The 18680-nt window shown below is 39.8% G+C and overlaps 1 protein-coding gene across 1 annotated transcript in view; it reads left to right on the top strand.

Annotated features, from left to right (window-relative positions):
* enpep (glutamyl aminopeptidase) overlaps window positions 1–18680 on the top strand; it is a 79933-nt gene that overhangs the window by 42883 nt on the left and 18370 nt on the right. The window contains exons 14-18 of the mRNA XM_068339716.1: window positions 7–157; window positions 1295–1368; window positions 4621–4725; window positions 5267–5440; window positions 9045–9185. Of these exons, the coding sequence (XP_068195817.1) occupies window positions 7–157; window positions 1295–1368; window positions 4621–4725; window positions 5267–5440; window positions 9045–9185 (645 nt within the window). The remainder of the gene's footprint in view (window positions 1–6; window positions 158–1294; window positions 1369–4620; window positions 4726–5266; window positions 5441–9044; window positions 9186–18680) is intronic.

Genomic DNA, 18680 nt, shown 5'->3' with positions numbered 1-18680 from the left:
CTTTAGGGCAGATGTCATAGATTATGGTATTGGCTTCAACCTTACCAAGTACCTGAATAATGAGACTGATTACATAGTCTGGGACCGTGTGGCCTCCTCTATCGCTTATGTTCGGGACATGCTTTCAGGGAATGCTGCGCTATACCTTAAGTTCCAGGTAAAAAATATTTCATCCACATGAAAATGAATATCAGTTACTATATTTGTATACTTCCATACATCTGTGTCACATTTGCAATAACACATCCACAAGAGAGCATTGAAAATTAAGAAGTGTCTGACAACAACTAAAATGGTGATTTGAAGAGGGTCATGATAATGGACCAAGTAATGTTTGAAGTGTAACCAATAATTATATTAGAATTTAAATGCCCACGGGAGACAGAATAGTTGACTGTGTTGAGATCAGTGGCAAAATATTGTAACATATGCATGTAATATGAGGCTTGGTGCATAAACAGTCTGAGACCCTGCTGTGCTAATCTAAGATTAATGTGGTGAAGAAAGAGTTTACCTATTTATTTGTTCAGAAAGTTTACATACCCTGTGACAACAGTCCACACAATAATGACAAAGCTGCTTTAAAAGAACTGCTCAAAACACTCATCCAAAGGCATATTTACTGTTGCAGGTGACTTTAATCACACTGTCATGTGGTGGGACTGCTGATCCTTGATGCAATCCCACCTTTACCTTGAACTCCTCTGTCACGTCTACAGCACACCTCACCACTGTCTTACAGCCCTCATAAATGTCCTGCACCTCTCTAACATACTTCTCTGCCACTCCAGACTTCCTCATACAATGCCACAGTTCCTCTCTGGGCACCCTGTCATAAGCTTTCTCTAGATCTACAAAAAAACAATGCAGCTCCCTCTGGCCTTCTCTGTACTTTTCTATCAACATCCTCAAAGCAAATACTGCAACTGTAGTACTCTTTTTTGGCAAGAAACCATACTACTGCTCACAAATGCTCACTTCTGCCCTTAGTCCAGCTTCAACTACTCTTTCTCATCGCTTAATTGTAGCTGGTATTCTCAATTATAAGATGGATTTTCTTCCTACTGGACACTAGAACGGAGTGCTGTCTCCACACTTCCACCTCAAAGTGGAATTGTGGTGCATTTCCAAGAACTATAGCAAATCTATTAAGTGACACTGTATCCATTCTTAATTTGTCTAAGTTGTCAAGTTATGATTTTAACAAATCTCTCAATGTACATTTTGATTAGGACAGAGTTATGTGTACTTACCTTGTATTTATAAAGAACTATATTTTGTTTCTTCTGTCTAGAAATTGTTTCGTGACCATGTTAATTCAATAACAACAAAACTTGGATGGGACGATAAAGGCTCGCAGACAGAGAGGTAATGTAGGAACAGTGCATATCTATAGAAGCATACTACCATAAAGGGTTAATACTTTTCAAGAAATGTCTCTCTAGATTTCTTCACATGCATTTAGTAGGATATCCGCTGATCCGCTCCTCCATAGTCAGGTCACAGGGGCAGCAGCTTCAACAGGGGACCCCAAACTTCCCTTTCCCCGGCCACAAGGTGTTCCCGAGCCAGTGTTAAGCTATAATCCCTCTACCTGGTCCTTGGTCTGCCCCAAAGTCCTCTCCCAGCTTGACATGCCAGCAACACCTCCCTAGGGAGGCACCCTGCAGGCATCCGCACCAGATGTCCAAACCACCTCAACTGGCTCCTTTCCAAAGCAAAGGAGTAGCGGCTCTATTCTGAGCCTCACGCAATCATCAGTTTTTATCAACCCATCTCTAAGGGAAACACCAGCTACCCCCCTGAGAAAACCAATTTCCGCCGCTTGTATCCATGATCTTGCTCTTTCAGTCAAGACTAATCGCTCATGGCCAAAGGTGAGGATAGGAATAAAAATTCAACAGTAGTAGGAGAGCTTTGCCTCTCGACTTAGCTCCCTCTTCATTGCAACAGTGCGGTAAAGGGACTGCAATACCATTCATGATGCCCCAATTCCCCGTCAAATCTCACGTTTCATTATTACCTCACTCTTGTACCTCCTCCACCGTGTGCGCCTACCTGGACACTGGGGGCTGTGCCGTTAGGGTGCTCTTCTTTGACTTTTCGAGCGCCTTCAACACCATCCAGCCCAGGCTCCTAGAGGACAAACTGACCTCCATGGCTGTGGACCCCTACCTTGTGAGCTGGATCACGGACTACCAAACGGACAGACCCCAGTATGTCCGTATGGGGAACTGTTTTTCTTCTATGGTGACCAGCAGCACGGGGGCGCCACAGGGGACTGTGCTCTCCCCCATTCTCTTCACCCTCTACACATCGGACTTCAAGCACAACTCGTATACATACCACAACAGAAGTACCCCGATGACACTGCGATTGTGGCATGTATCCGGGAGGGTGATGAGGGGGAGTACAGGGCATTGGTGGCTGACTTCGTGGAGTGGTGCTGACAGAACCAGCTCCAGCTCAATGTCTCCAAGACCAAGGAGATGGTGCTGGATTTCCGGCGGGCACCTCCCTCTCCACAACCAGTGATCATCGAGGGCAGTGAGGTGGAGGTGGTAGGAAAAGTACCTGGGACTGCAGCTAGACAGCAGACTGGACTGGTCACTCAACTCGGACTGTGTGTACTATAAGGGGCAGAGCAGGATGTACTTCCTGAGGAGACTGGCCTCCTTCAACATCTGTCCTTTGCTTCTTCTCAAGTTCTATCAGCCCGTAGTCTCCAGTTTGCTGTCATACGCCATTGTGTGTTGGGGTAATTTAATTTTGTACTGTTTATATTTAAATTTTATACTGTTTATATTTTAATTTGAATTTTTTTAGTATATGTACTGTTAATGCTACATGTGTCTGTGTAGTGTATGTCTTGTGGTATGTTCTGTTTTGTTTTTGTTTTTTCCTGGTGTATGGCTGAGCAGTGGATATGTGCAATTTCCTTTGGGATTATTAAAGAATCGATCTATCTATCTCTTGAACACGACCCCAAGATACTAAAATTCCTTCACTTGTGGAAGGACCTCATTCCCCACTAAAAAAAGGCAGTCTACTGTTTTCCTGCTAAGGACCATGGCCCCATGGCAGCCATCCGCCTTGACCGGTTGGGTAGAAAAAGTGAACCCAAACACAACCCTTACTTTGGGTGTACAGGGACTGGATGGCCCTGAGGTATGCCCCCCTCTACCCGTTCTTCCACAGTACCTCCCACAGTGTATCCCTGGGGACATGTAGACTGGATGGGCATACTCCCAAGGCCCCTCTAGGATCTCTGCAAGAGTAAAAACCTGGTCTTTTGTTCCATGACCAGGACAGAATCCACATTGTTCCTCCTCAGTCTGAGGTTGGACAATCAGACCCTCCTTTCCAGCAACTTGCAGTAAACTTTCCAAGGGAGGCGAAGGAGTGTCATGCCCCTGTTGCTGGCACATACCCTCTGGTCCCCCTTTTTAAAAAGAGGAACCACCAGGGATAGACAGTAACGGAGTACATTTACTTAAGTACTGTACTTAAGTACAGATTCTGAGGATTTTTACTGTACTCAAATACTCAAATTCTTTCATACTTATTACTCTTACTCGTATACATTTCCAAGGCAAAGATTTTTACTCTTACTTGAGATAATTTCTGAGAAGGCTCATGAATACTCGTTACTTTTAGGTTTGCCGGTTGTTGTTTTTTTGTACCCTCCCCACCCCTAAATTTCAATTGGCCACACGCAGTGTTGGTCAAAGAAGGAAACCTATCACAGTACATGTTCTCAACTGAGATTTACATAAAAGCGGAAATACGTCATCCCCTACCCAATCAGCTCAAAACAAGACCGCGGTGGCAATGGCGACTGCCGAAGAAGCCTCTGTTGAATCTGATGAACATGATGAGCCGGAGTTTTATGAGGCGGAGGAAGAAAACCCATGGCCTCATCTTAAAGACATGTTCGAGTTTGTAGAAGTGAAAAAGGACAACACAGAGTCAGACAAGAAAAAGTACATTTTCAAATGCTTATTGTGTTTGCCGAAGAAAAACTAACAAAAGTCACCCCTAGAGACCTCTTGTCACTTAATTTTACAGTACTACAGACTGACAGAGACCGACGGACACATGGCCACAGAGACACACAGACTGGGGGGCAGGGGGAGACACACAGATTGGAGGGGGGAGACAAAAAGACAGACAGACAGGTGGAGGGAGACAAACAGTCTGGGGGAGACAAATATTGTGGTACTGGGATACAGTACCACAACATTGAGTTGTTGAAAGCAGAGATTTAGTTTGTTATAAAGCAGTGGTTCTCAACTAGTAGTCCACCAGTGTGTCCTTTAGGGGTTCTAGTTGGTCCCCAGTTAAACGAGTTGGTTGGGCCTGTATGGCTCCATTTGGTCTTGTTTGTGTATGGAAAGGGGGAATTGTTTAATAAAATGTGAAAAGGACATAATTGTCCTCTTTGATGATTCCATTAATTTTATTTCCATTTTTATACCCCACCATCCTCCAGCCCTGCTTCTGAAGCAGAGGGCGGATCAGTTGGGCTAGTGTGTGTTTCTTCCATTGATACACAGCTCTGTACTACATCAGCAATGAATGTTAAATGAGTGGTTGGTAATTCTTTGATATGGTTGGCAGGCTACTGAGGGAGACTGTTCTCAACATTGCTTGTCAGATGGGAGACCAGGATGCTCTAAAGAATGCCTCTCACATTTTTGATGAATGGATTAATGGAAATCTAAGGTATCAACAAATTATTTTTTTTAAACACCTAAATAATGAAATATTTTTGTAACAAACCAGGAGAACTATCACAGTGTATTTGCATTTCTGATATTTCCTTCCTTGCAGGATATTGCAAGGCAGGATTTCGAAACTAAACATAAATTATGTTATAAAACATCATATCTCTGAGGGACCTGTAAATTTAATATTTTAATGGTATATAAAGAATAAATTCTTTACAGTACCATGACAAGAGCACAGAGTATGATATGTGTACATAAACACATTGGAGTTCATTTTGCTGTTCTAACTAAAGAATAAACAGGAGGTGAAAATTAATTCAACTAGGCTCATAACAAGGTTTTATACACTGAGAGGACAGAAGTTGAACATTTTCTGACCTATTGACCAACCAAGCAGTTAGTAGTGTTTCCATTCATTAATAACATATTGAGCATGCAATGGTGTAGGCATGTAAGTATGTAACCACAGTACAGCATCACTATAAAAACTTGGCTCCAGACAATAACATTTTTAAACTTCGCTTTTTGACCCACAGCATGGTGCCAGTGAACCTAAGGCTGCTGGTCTACAAGTACGGCATGAAGAACTCTGGAACTGAAAAAAAGTGGCAAATAATGTTTCAAGGGTACAAAGAAACCACTCTGGCTCAAGAAAAAGACAAGCTGCTGTATGGATTGGCATCTGTGGAAAACGTGACACTCCTTTACAAGTAATTCATTGACTTTTATAGTTACCTGAGATAAGAAGAGAACAAATTAACTATTTACTAATCCACAGGATATTATGTTATTATCGCTTGTGCCATTATCTCCGAGGTAAAACACATTCAGAAGCACTTGCCTAATTTAAAACAGCAAGTAAGTTGGCTAGCTTGTGAGCGAGCACCCAGTCAGTGGTCAAACGAGAAACTAAGTGGAACATCCAACAGCTGTCAGTTGGACACCTTCCTTCTTCAATTGAAGTGGAATTTCTTACAAAACCTGCCACGAGTTTGATGGCAACAGTTTGTGACACATAATCCATAGGAAGCACATGTGGAGAGTTGAAATAAATTAGATGTGTCTTAGAAAAACCCATTCATTCAAACAATCTGGTTATCTTTACTGAATGAATGTAAAAGGAAAACTAAAATGGTTATTGCGACAATGAATATTTGCGTTATTTGTGATATAGATATTTGCCATATGGCTATTTGCAGTCTGACAACTGTATCGTCTTGCCATGTAAACCATAGAGCACAAATTGGGCGGACTAGTTAAAGCTACCATAGACACACGTCCAAAGGGTGCCTAATTTACCATATAGAGGGAAATACTTAAGGTGAGATGCTGCTGAGTAATTAAAGTAAATATGACATCTCATATCTCTCTGACTTAAAAACTACATTTCTATAACTCAATAATATAAATTGAAGTATTCATTTTGATTACTTAGACATGCTTAAGAAAACTACTCTATCAGTGTTTCATGAAGTTAGGCCCACAACCGCCCCCATCCCTTTTCAAAGTAACTGACCTAGGCATGCGCTGCCCCATTTTATGTGCTGAACCATAACCCTAATAGCTAATCACTAACTGCTGTCATGACATGAACAAGACTGGCAGAAGAAACCCAAAAGACCAACAGACAAGGAGGCAGGTCAAGAGTCTCAAAAATTTAATGACATGAGCAGGGTTCAGGTGCCACATAAATCAGTCGAAAAGGCAGAGAAATCAGACAGGAGACAGGCAAACAGGCAGGGTCCAGGAATCAGGCAGAGTGAGGTACAGGAGTAAATCCAGACATGCAGACAGATCAAACAAGGGGCAGGCAAAATGCAGGTTCCACGCAGAATCAGGTACAAGGTCAAAACACAGACAGGTAACAAAGGCTAGAGAGTCAGGACGAACACTAAACAATCTTGCAGAAAACTGAGCGCTGAGCTGGGAATATGAAGAGCGGAGGCTGATTAGGAGAGTGGCTGCAGGTGAGTGGGGAGAAAGGAGGTGAAGGGAATTATCTGATTGCAAGGGGGGCAGGGAGGTACAGGATCTCAAATCGTAAAGAATGGGGCGGCAGTGGCTCAGCGGTAAAGCGGCAGAGGGGTACAGTGGGTCGTCCAATTTTTCAAGATTGGCGGTTTGATTCCCGCTCCCACCCAGCCACTTGGAGTGTGAGCTGACAGTGGCCCACCTCCCCAGCACCACTAAGGTGCCCCTGAGCAAGACTCATAAGGGGCGCACTGAGCAAGTGCTCATAAGGGGCGCACCATGCAGGAGCTGTCCACCACTCTACCTCCCACTGCATGCTTACAGGCCCCCCTGTATGTGTTTGCGTGTGTTACACGGGCCTGTACATAGTAATATACGTATATATGCATGTTTTTGTTTTGCTCTTAATTTACCTTCAGGGATCACAAAAGTATACAAAATTAAAACATAAGAAAATAAGAATGTTAGATGATGAAGAAACAAAAAAGAACGGAATAGTAAATTGTCAGACTGTCTTACAACTGCATTAAAGAATAAAGTTTGTGTTTCTGTATTTTTAAGATTCACCATCATAAGTGCAGCATAGGCAACAAGGAAGGAAACAAACTTCACTTTATTAATCCCCAGCAGGGAAATTAATTTTTTCTCTCAAACTACATATATACTGTATGTTAGACATGCGTAGAATGTTGTGTACAGTTTCTTGAAACAAACATACAGCACACTAGCGGCCTGTAAGCATGCAATTAGTGCAGTACAGGGGGAGGCAGAGTAATGGGCAGCGACTTTGCGGCGCGCCCCAAGTTAGCAGCTTTTAAGGGGGACGGCCCTTTGCTCAAGGGCACCTCGGCAGTGACTGGAAGGTGAGCTGACACCTCCCACTGTCAGGTCACACTACGAGGATGGGGGCGGGGGCAGGAATCGAAACGCCGATCCTGTGATGATAGGACGACCTGTTCTACCAAATGAGCCACTGCCGCCCATAACAAAGAAGCTAATCTGAGATATGTATCTTTAAATACTGTGATATACTGTCAAGATGTCTATAAATTTATCATGTAGTTTTGTTTTGCTACACAGTTGCTTGTTAATTTCAGTAGTTATCTCGACTTGATTTCTGTAAGATAAAACAGCAACTACAAAAAACCCGATATCTTCTGCTGCAATCAATTGCTTACATTTATTTTATTTTTTTTACTTTTATTGTTCTCTGAATTTGAAAGGCTATTTTAATTGAATCAACTGCACTTAATAAAACATTGTAATTACTGATTGAATAGATGGCCAACATAATTTAAGTAAATTACAGACAATTACGTATATTACATAGCACCAAATCACAATGAATATGGCACTTTCTAAGAAGATCAGGTCTAGATGGACTAATTAGACAGAATAAACAGTACCCCTACCCCATGAACAGCAATGCTGAGGAAAAACTCACTTTAAAATAAGGAAACCATTATCCCAGTTCAATCTGTGTGGCTCTCTGAAAGCAGATATGAGCAACTAAATTAACATGAGCATTTAGAAAAATAATTCATAGTATTTTAATACCTAATGCAGCGACAACACTGACAATAATTATGATGAGAATAAAGAAAATGCTCATGATAATGATGACGACATCAGTGTAAGCCAGCCATGACAGTAGTAAATAATTTTCACCAATCAAAAAGCACAAGGAAGACCAATTAGTGACATAAATTGAGACACAAATGTGTAGAGAAGAGGGAGAAGACTGAGTTAAAAGTGGCTAGTGCCATGATCAGCTCTAAATGCTAACATTAATCCTCGTATAAGCTAAACAGAAAATCACACACACACACACACACACACACACAGACAGACAGACAGACACACAGAGTTTAGAAATACATTATGATTTCTGGATTAAGAGGGAATTTAATTTTTCACTGTTAAGAGAGATCAGTTGCTGACATCTTTAAAATAAGATATACACTGTGCTTTAATAATCCCAAACTGGAAAATTCCCACAAGTTCACAAGTACCTTTTTTGAGATAGTTTCATGGAGAAATGTTGTCATTTTATTATTTTTGATGGGGTCTATTCATGAACATTCCATATTCTATGGAAAGGTGTTTTAATTTTATATGATTTCACCATTAAATAAGTTCATGGTAATGTTTGGAATACAGTACTTAGCTCCTTAGACCTCTCAGTCAAGCTACAGTGCTTGACAGAAAAGAGCTTGTTGTTAACTATGAGAAGTATTTGCAATATCTCATCCCCATTATGTTGTGAACCTTCTAGATTATCATTCACACATTATAGCTGTAAAATTATGTTGATGAATAAATAACACTTTTAATGTCCAACAGGCTTCTTGAAGCTACTAAAAATGAGAGTATGGTGAGGAGTCAAGATTTATTCACTGTGGTACGATATGTGTCTTACAATCCACTGGGGCAAAGCATGGCCTGGGACTGGACCACACTCAACTGGGACTACCTTGTCAACAGGTTTGTTCAGCAAAGCTGCCATAATTTTGTAATTTCTTTCTTAATTAAATATACATTTTTCTATCTATCTCTGTATCTACCTCTATCGCTCTGTTTATCCCTGTCTATAACAGCAGACATACGTAGTTTATACACAGATAAGATTCTTGGAAATAGAACATTTGACTAACCGAATAACATAATCTGTGGCAATTAATAATGCGGTTTACGCAGATTCTGGTCATACAACACAATCAGCTAGAAATTAAGACTTTTTTTTAAACAACTGTATATGCCATTACACAAATGGTATATACAAGAAGACAGGATTTATTCAAATCAAAAATAGCAAAATGACTCACAATATGTGCAGCGTATTTGATCCCATCTTATCTGGGCAGCATGGTGTTGCATTGGTTAACACTCTTGCCTCACAGTAAAAAGCTCCCAAGTTCAATTCCACACTTGCCTACTAGGGTTTTCTCCAAGTTCTATAGCTTCCTCCCCCCAAAATAGGAAACTTAGATGAATTGGATACCCTAAAATGTCTAGGTGGTAATGTTTGTTTGGCTGTGGCCTCTCACCAATATCAATCAACTTAATCAACTTTTATTTGTACAGCACTTAATTGCATCAGCATTTCGAAGCGGTTGTACAGAAACAGAAACCCAACAGAACCCCCCAGAGCAAGCATAAGCGACAGCAGTGCAGGGCTCGAAATTGCCAGCATTTTGGTCGCATATGCGCCCAAATTTTTATCAGTGCAACTATTAAATATATTTGGGAGCACCGGTGCGACTAGGGAAAAAATGTGGTGCGCCTTTTTTTTCCTCTTCTCTCTCGCTCTTTCTCTCTCTATAGAGCAGGGATCACCAAATGGTGACCGCGGTCTGGATCAGGACTGCGTGATGGTTCTGTCTGGACCCGTGACCATTCCATGATAAATTCATGAGAGTGGATTTTCTTGGCGCATTTTTACTCGCAGTTTGAGGCTACAGATGGTGGGTGCTGCTCCTCCAGTTATCGCATCTTCGAAACAAGTGAAGATTCAGTATGAGTAAGACAAAGAAAGAAAAAAACCCCCACAAGGTTCTGAAGTAATTTATGTAACTCCCTTCAATGGGAGAGAAAGAAATACCCTCATTGGTCTAGGCCTAGAGCAGCTTATCTAAAGGAATCTACTGTATGTTCTTCCTAATTATAAGAAAGAAGGTTTTTAGTCTACTCTTATATAATAAATATAGGAGCTTGAACGGCCTGATAGTATGGAATTACAGTAGTCTAATCTAGAAGTAGTTGTAGTAGTAGCTTTATTGATCCCTCAGGGAGATTCCGTCAGAGAAATTGACAAGAAATAACAAAGGCATGAATGATTTTTTCTTGCATCTTTAAAGATAATAAATTTCTAATTTTAGTGATGTTTCACAAATGAAAGAAAGCTGTCCAAGACACAATAAGGGAGTTTAAGGACAACTCCTTGGAAATCTCAGCAGTGCAGTGTCGGTACTGTGATTTGTTCTTAAACCTGACAAAGTTCTCTAACAAAATGATTCTCCAATTAATAGTAATTAAGCGGTTTGGCTTCTCTACGTTCTCTAGAATCTTAGATAGAAACGGAAGGTTGGAAATTGGCCTGTAATTTGTGAAGAGGCTTGCATCTAGGTTTGGTTTCTTCAATAGGAGCTTGATCACAGCTATTTTAAAAGATTATGGGACATAACATATTTTTAAAGACAAGTTAATTATTGAAATATGGTTTATTTATTGATCGTAATACCTCTTTAAGACTCGTAGTTTGATTTTGTTCAGAAGATTGGTAGTTGGTTTAGCAGGGGAGATTAGGGAATTTAAACTGGAAAGTTCCATTTGTTGAAGGCAATCAAAAAAATAACTGCTAGTTTTAACCGATTCCCCTGCTATTGGATTAATGAAAGGAAATGACCAATGGGTCTCATCCCTAAGTGTCATTTTTTTATTCTGTACGAATTTAAGAATGACATCACTGTACAGATTTAAAGGAATGGTGAGCTTAAAATGTTTAGATGTTTCTTGGTCAGCCTGGCTACAGTGCTGAAAAGGAACTGAGGGTTTATTGTCCTCAATTAATGAAAAGTAGCAAGTACAACTTACAAGTAAAGCTATCCTTCTAGGCTATAATGTATAATAAGCTATGTCTGCTTTTGTTGAGCACCAGTTACTCTGCGATCTAGTGTTGTTTTAGCTTATGGGCTACCAAGTTAAACCACAGAGCTCACCTTTTCCTGTTTAATTTTAATTTTTAAAAGAGCATGTTTGAGAGACTTCATTTAGAGTAAGTCATCCTTATGTGGCCGGTTTCTGTTAGTCCGAAAAAAATCAATGCTGTGTTCACTGACTAAAATGGCTTTGGATGACAATGATGTAATGTTTAAAAAGAAAAAAACAAAACACATTTAATTCCCCATCTTGATTTTGTCTGAACTTACTGCACTTACACTTACTGCATATTGAGTTACTGTATTTACATTTTTCTATATTTTGATAGTATTTCATTCGTGGAGGTTTGAAGGACAGTCTTTATGGGATATGCATTAGGTAAACTACAGTTAGCTATAGCCGGGGGCTGCAAAAAAGAAAAGGCATATGAAACTGCAACTCTTTTACGCACGGTGTTTTTATATATTTTCCAAGTTATGAAAAGACTTTGTACGATAATGTAAATCAGAGTAAGAAAATTCTCACCCTCCCAACTACCCCTTCCCCTTCCCTTCAAATAACAGGTTCACAAATTCATTATAATAACACAGCTCATATGCAAGATAGAGGTGAGCTTATCACACAAATATACAGATACACATACAACAACAGCCAAAACAAAAAACAAAACAAAAAACAAACAACAGCAATGAAAAATAGATAAAAAAATAAATTTAAGAAGAAAATTACATTAGTGGATTGTTACATAACAGCCACAGGATGGTATATCGCAAAATCTGGAAACCAGTGGCCCCTTAGTTCAGGAGTTAACATTGAATAATAGTTGAAATAGGTATATGTCCTGTAAATGCTAAGCATATAGAATAAAAAAAGAAAATTCAGAATATGGGAGGGTTTGTAAATCCGTAAAATATTGTATAAAAGAACACCACTGCTTAAAAAATCTGCTTGTGTCCCCATGTTGGGTTCATTTGATTTTTTTCTAATTAAAAAAAAAGAACCATGATGTCTTTCAACCAAACACATACGAGGAAGTGTTGAGATTATTTCCAATTAAGTGAAATTCTACGCCTAGCCAGTAGAGTGGTAAAGGCCACAGCATTTGCCTGGATATTGCTAAAGACGTGTATGGGTGAAACACCAAAATATGGCTGTAATGGGCATGGTTCTAGAGCGACTCCTAAAATTTCTGAGAGGATTTTAAAGATGTAATTCCAGTAATGATCAAGTAGCAGGGTTTGCCTCTGCATCTAACACATCCTGACACTGAGATGTCCTCATTGTCAGGATATGTTTTGGATAGCTTTGAACATGACAGATGTAATCTTTGAACAATTTTAAATCGCATCAAACTCAAACGAGCACATGATGAAGAATTACATATTCTGTTGATGGCCCTCTCCCAGAAGTCTTCCTTGAATTCCACACCCAACTCCTGCTCCCAGGCGATACCATTTTTAGAGCACTGCTCTGGATTGAATGATAGAAGACCAAAATAAATATGGGAGACAAGTGACCTCCGGTTGGGTCGGAAATTAAAGAGGTCCTCCCATGGCTGCTTACTGGGTTGGGTAGGGAAGCCATGAAACGTTTTGTATAGTTCCTACTTTGTAAATATCTGAATAAATGTGTCTTAGGCAATTTATGTGAAGCAGATACTTCTGTAAAACTACAAAAGACTCCACCTATCTATAAGTCATACCGTTTCTCTCCCACAACTGGAATGCAACATCTTGAAAAGAGGGTGGAAAGAGGTGATTATGGGTTATTGGCATAAGCGTTGAGGGACAGAATGCTTAAAATGGCGCCTGAATTGGTAACAGAGTTACAGACAATTTGGTTGTCTGTGTAACGAGAGGGAGATGTCGGAAGTGATGAGAATAGGACAGCCAGGAGAGAGGATGACACACATGACCTCAACTCCAGTTGGCACCACAGGGGTTGGGGGTTATGTACCCAAAACAATAATTTAATAATATTTTCTGCCCAGTAATAATACATAAAATTTGGCAGAGACAGTCCTCCACTAAGTGAACAGTGCTGTAGGAGGGACTTCCTAATCCTAGGGGGCTTTCCACTCCGTATAAAGGAAAATATGACTTGATCAATAGATTTAAAGTACGATTTTGGCAAAAACAAAGGAATGCATTGAAAAAGATATAGGAATTTTGGTAGAATGTTAATCTTAACTGCATTAATTTTGCCAAGGATTGACAGGGGAAGATTACTTCATCTCTGAGAGGCAGACCTAATATAGCTGAGTAGAGGGGTGAAATTGGCATCTAATAAAGCAAAGTACGAGTAACAGTTCCTCCCCGGTATTTGATGCTATATGTATTCAGTTGAAACGGTAGATCAGACAGAGAGCAGAAGAGCCTTTGAGCTAATAGGGAGACATTCACTCTTGTAGACAAGTTTATATTCGGAAAAGGAACCGAAGTTTTGTAATAATGACAGTTGAGAAAGAGGGTCAGTCATGTATAAAAGTAAATCATTTCCATACAGTGCAAGTCTGTGTTCAACACCCCTTATCACCAAAAATGAGGGTGAATTCCTAATAGCTATAGCGAGGGGTTCTATAGCAATGGCAAAAAGCAAGTGGGAGAGTGGGCAACCCTAACGAGTGCCACAAGAGAAACTGAAATATTCAGACCTAATATTGTTGGTGTTGACAGAGGCGAGGGGTGAAGTGTATAAGAGGTGTATCCAAGATAGTAATATGTTCCCAAAGCCAAACATTTTCAGGACAGTGAAAAGGTATTCCCACTCAACTCTGTCAAAAGCCTTTTCAGCATTCAAGGAGATTATTACTTCAGGGGGTTCAGTCGTGTCTTTAGAGTAGATGATATTCTGTGTTCTGATATTGAAAAAAAAAAAGTACCGTTAATGAAACCAGTCTGCTCTTGAGATATGATATATGGAAGAACCTTTTCGATGCGTGTAGCTAGCAACTTAGCTAAAATCTTCATATCGGTATTGATAAGACTGATAGGCCTATAATAGCTACAAAGATCAGGGTCTTTCCTTTTAACAGAAGATGTGTCAGAAGCTTTATTTATTTTGAGAAAAGTATCAATGGATGAAGAGACTGTAGTTCACAAGAAGAGGGGTCGGATAAAAGTAAAGGGGTTCAGTCTCCATGTTATTTACTCCTTGCCTCCCGGGAATAAAACCCGTCTTCTTCTTTTCCTTTCGGCTTTTCCCTTCAGGGGTCGCGACAGCGAATCAGTTGCCTCCATCTAACCCTGTCTTCTGCATCCTCTTCTCTCACACCAACTACCTTCGTGTTTCACTTCATCCATAAACCTCCTCTTTGGTCTTCCCCTAGGCCTCCTGCCTGGCAGTTCAAAACTCAGCATTCTTCTACCAATATATTCACTATCTCTCCTCTGGACATGTCCAAACCATCTCAGTCTGGCCTCTCTGACTTTATCTCCAAAACCTCTAACATGAGCTGTCCATCTGATGTACTCATTCCTGATCCTATCCTTCCTGGTCACTCCCAAAGAGAACCTGAGCATCTTCATCTCTGCTACCTCCAGCTCTGCCTCCTGTCTTTTCCTCAGTGACACTGTCTCTAGACCAAACAATATCGCTGGTCTCACCAGATAAATAATAAAACCCGTCTGATCTGGTTTAAACATTTTATTAATACTGGTCTGGATTCTTTTAGCCATTATGGTACTCAGTATCTTTAAATCTGTGCAAAGCAAACTAATGGGTCTGTATGATGTACATTCTATTGGGTCCTCACCCTCCTTTTGTATCACAGTGATAATTGCCTCTGCCCATTTTTAGGAGGGTCCCTCCCCAGGAGAGCGTAATTAAAAATTCTTTGGAGAAGGCGTGTGATCTAATTTCTAAAGCATTTATAAAATTCCCTGGGATATCCATCTATTCCCGGAGTTTTAAACTCCGGGAATAGCTATAGCTAGTAATAACATCTTGAATTTCTTGTTTTTAATTGGTTCTGCCATTGTCAAGTAATGATCTAATTTTATCTACTTTATCCTCTGTCACCGGTGCATCATATAACTAACTATAATAATCAACAAAAGCCCATGATATTTCTTTGGGATGGGAAACTTTTTTTAGAAATAGGATTAGCAATTTTTCCAATCCCTCTGCTGGCTTGCGCCGTTCTGAAGTGAAAGGCCAACAATCGACTGGCTTTGTTTCCAGATTCATAGTATTTCAGCGTTGTTCATCAATAGGTCATTTAATCCCATCTACACTTATTAAGAATTTTCAAAATGGCGTCTTTATTTTTCTGTTTTTGTTCCTGCTCTGATTTTTTAACGTTGTCTTCTAAATGTTTTTGTTTTTTTCTCATTATCTTTTTATTCTAGAGGCAAATGCAATAAATATACCTCTTAGTACTGCCTTCGATGTCTCCGATAAAGTAGAGACACCTCCCCATTATCATTTTGTTGTAAATAATTCTTGAATTCCTCTTTTATACTCTTAACAACATATGGGTTATTTAATAAAGAAACATTCATCCTCCACTATTTGAGTATTTTTCCGTTTCCATCAGAAATGTCACGATGACCGGCCCATGATCTGAGATAGGTGTGGGTTCGTTATGACAGTCGGTCACTTTGTGAGCTTCTCCCATTGAAATACAAAAAAGGTCTATGCGGGAGTGTGTTTTATGCACCTTTAAAAAAAACAAGTAAACTCTTTGTCCTTAGGGTGTTTTAAGCGCCATATGTCAGTGAGTCCAAGTTTTTCCAATATAGTATGTAATGTTTTCGCTTTTTGTGTATTTGGTCCCTGTTCACATGGGTGTTTATCCAATGTTTGATTTAACACACAATTGAAATCTCCTCCCATTTAAATAACACCCCTTGCGTGTTCTGCTAAAAGTGTTGCAATTTCTTTGAAAAATCCAAGGATCATCTTCATTTGGCGCATAAAGATTCAAAATTGTTAATGTAAGAGTACCTACTACTGTGATGTGGTGTCCCTTTTTGTCTTCATACACTGCTTCTGAAACTAAATCTAAAGTTTTATGACACAAAATTGCAACGCCTCTTTCTTTTTTCCGTTTTCACAAGAGGCACTAAAAATCTGCTCTACACACCCCTTTCTCAACTTCTTGTGTTCCTACAAATTCAAATGTGTCTCTTGCAGTAATGCTATTGAACAATTCAGCCTCTCAACTGTGTGATCATTTTTGTTTTATTTATAGGATGATTGATTCCATTTATGTTGTAAGTAACTAATTTTAATGTATTCACATTCCCCATTTTATTTTACAACTTGAGCTTACTTTTCCATGTTTTAATTTATACTGTATTTTATAGTTTTGCCATGTATGAATATAAAACCAAAAAAACAAATGAGACCCCTTAATATCATTAAGTTTGCCGAAAAACACATATTATAAATAATAAGTAACCATAAATTATTAATATAGAAATAGAAAGCCTTTATTGTCACTATACATAGTATAATGAGATTTGGGCAACTCCTCGCAGTGCAATACAGTAGAAGAGAGTAAGAATAAAATACAAATACAAGTATATACAATCGTTACGCTAAATACTGACTATTTACAGGTGTATACATTGAATCACGAAAAACGCCATGCCCAGCAGGGCATATTGCATGTCCCCGATGAGGAATTGCACAGTATGTGTGTGTGTGTGTGTGTGTGTGTGTGTGTTGGGGGGGTATCAGTTCATGTTTGAGTTAAGCAGTGTAATGGCTTTTACCTTAAACAAAAATGGACTTCCAAATATCCAGTAGACTGTCTTAAAACAAAAATATTCATGTCTACAAATAAATGTCCAAATGCAGTCCACCGCCGATCTGAGTTGGGCAGAGAGATATAACTCTAGAAAACACACGCAAAGTGCAACCACAACGAGCCACCAGGGTATCCCTGGTTGGACAACTCGTTGTCCGTGTAATAGTATGTCTGAGAGTGTGCAGTGTTCATACCTATTCCCCACCCCGCCCAGACTGCAAAACTATAAATCAACTCTCTAATTTTAGTGGTATTAGCCCATATCTACTATCTGCATCTTATCTCTGAAGTCCAACAAATGATAATATCTTTGCAGTCTTGATATTCCACCTCCATAACATTAGTCATGGTCCCTCAAATAGTTTATGCTACTTCGTTGTCTCTATGAATCATACTTCTAACATACATTGAATTCAACCGATTCTTCTGGTTTCGACGGGTCATCCATCCATCCTACAGTAGCTCCCTCTCCAATATGTCCCTTTCCTCCACCTTCACTTCTTCTCCAAGTTCTTTCAGCATTGCTTGCACGCCCAGCAGCGTATAGAAGACTCTCACTCCCGTTTCCATAAAAATTTTCAATTGTGCAGGGTATGGAGATTGGGTTTTGATGTTTTTGTCTTTACTTCTTGTACCTGCTTCCTTTTTCTTTGCAGATTTGAACATGAGTAATCATGGTCAAAGTACACTCTCTGGCCCTGGAACTGGATGTCTCCATGTTTCCATGCCTGTTGCAAAATCATTTACTTCACATTAAAGTCCAGAAAACAAACAATAATGGATATTAGTGGAGCAAACAAATCCTTTGGTTCTGGTGCGAGGGCTCTGTGGGCTCTTTCAAGCTTAATATCCACCTTGTTTCACAGGTCCAATTCTGTCAATAAGAAATCTGTAACGAAAGCCATCATATCCCTGCTTTTGTGGTGAGAGGGTTTTATCCAGCAAAATACCAAAATAAAACCAAAGTACAAAGAGGATGGTTTTACAGGCAAAACGGGAATTATTTTATTGATACTCAGATCATCAGTACAGATCATTCAGGAACAGCTACTGGGCCCATGTCTCCTGACCCTTCTGTAGTCACAGTCCTTCATTCTTGTGTTTGTGAGAGGTATGCATGTCTTATTCATGGGGAAACAGGAAAACATGTGTTCCGGGTGACAATCCAAACCTAGGTAACCACCCCATGTCAACTTGACCCGCTTCCTGTGTTCCTGTTTTTTTTTTTTTTGGCACAATTTACTTGTTCGCTGCCAAACTTGAAAATGTGTTTCCTCTGATTTGAAGTGTGACCTAAGCATGCATTATTTCGCTTCCACATAATCCCTCCTCTTTATGAGATTATCATAAACAACTTGTCGAAATAATGTATGGTGAATCAGCACATACTGTATGTCTGTATGTGTGTGACTAGGATTGATGGGGCTGTAAGTTTAAGGTTAAAAGTCCCTCATTGGCCCCCTTCCCGTTGGGCAACCTTACACACTGAATCCTAACAGACTGACCAAATACATCACACACTGAAATCATTTACTGGAAACACAGAAGTCTTCCTAATAATTCTG

Source organism: Antennarius striatus, chromosome 17, assembly GCF_040054535.1.
Source record: "Antennarius striatus isolate MH-2024 chromosome 17, ASM4005453v1, whole genome shotgun sequence".
Lineage (NCBI taxonomy): Eukaryota > Metazoa > Chordata > Actinopteri > Lophiiformes > Antennariidae > Antennarius > Antennarius striatus.
Note: the sequence above shows the minus strand (reverse complement) of the source record. Positions and strands in the feature narration are given on the sequence as shown.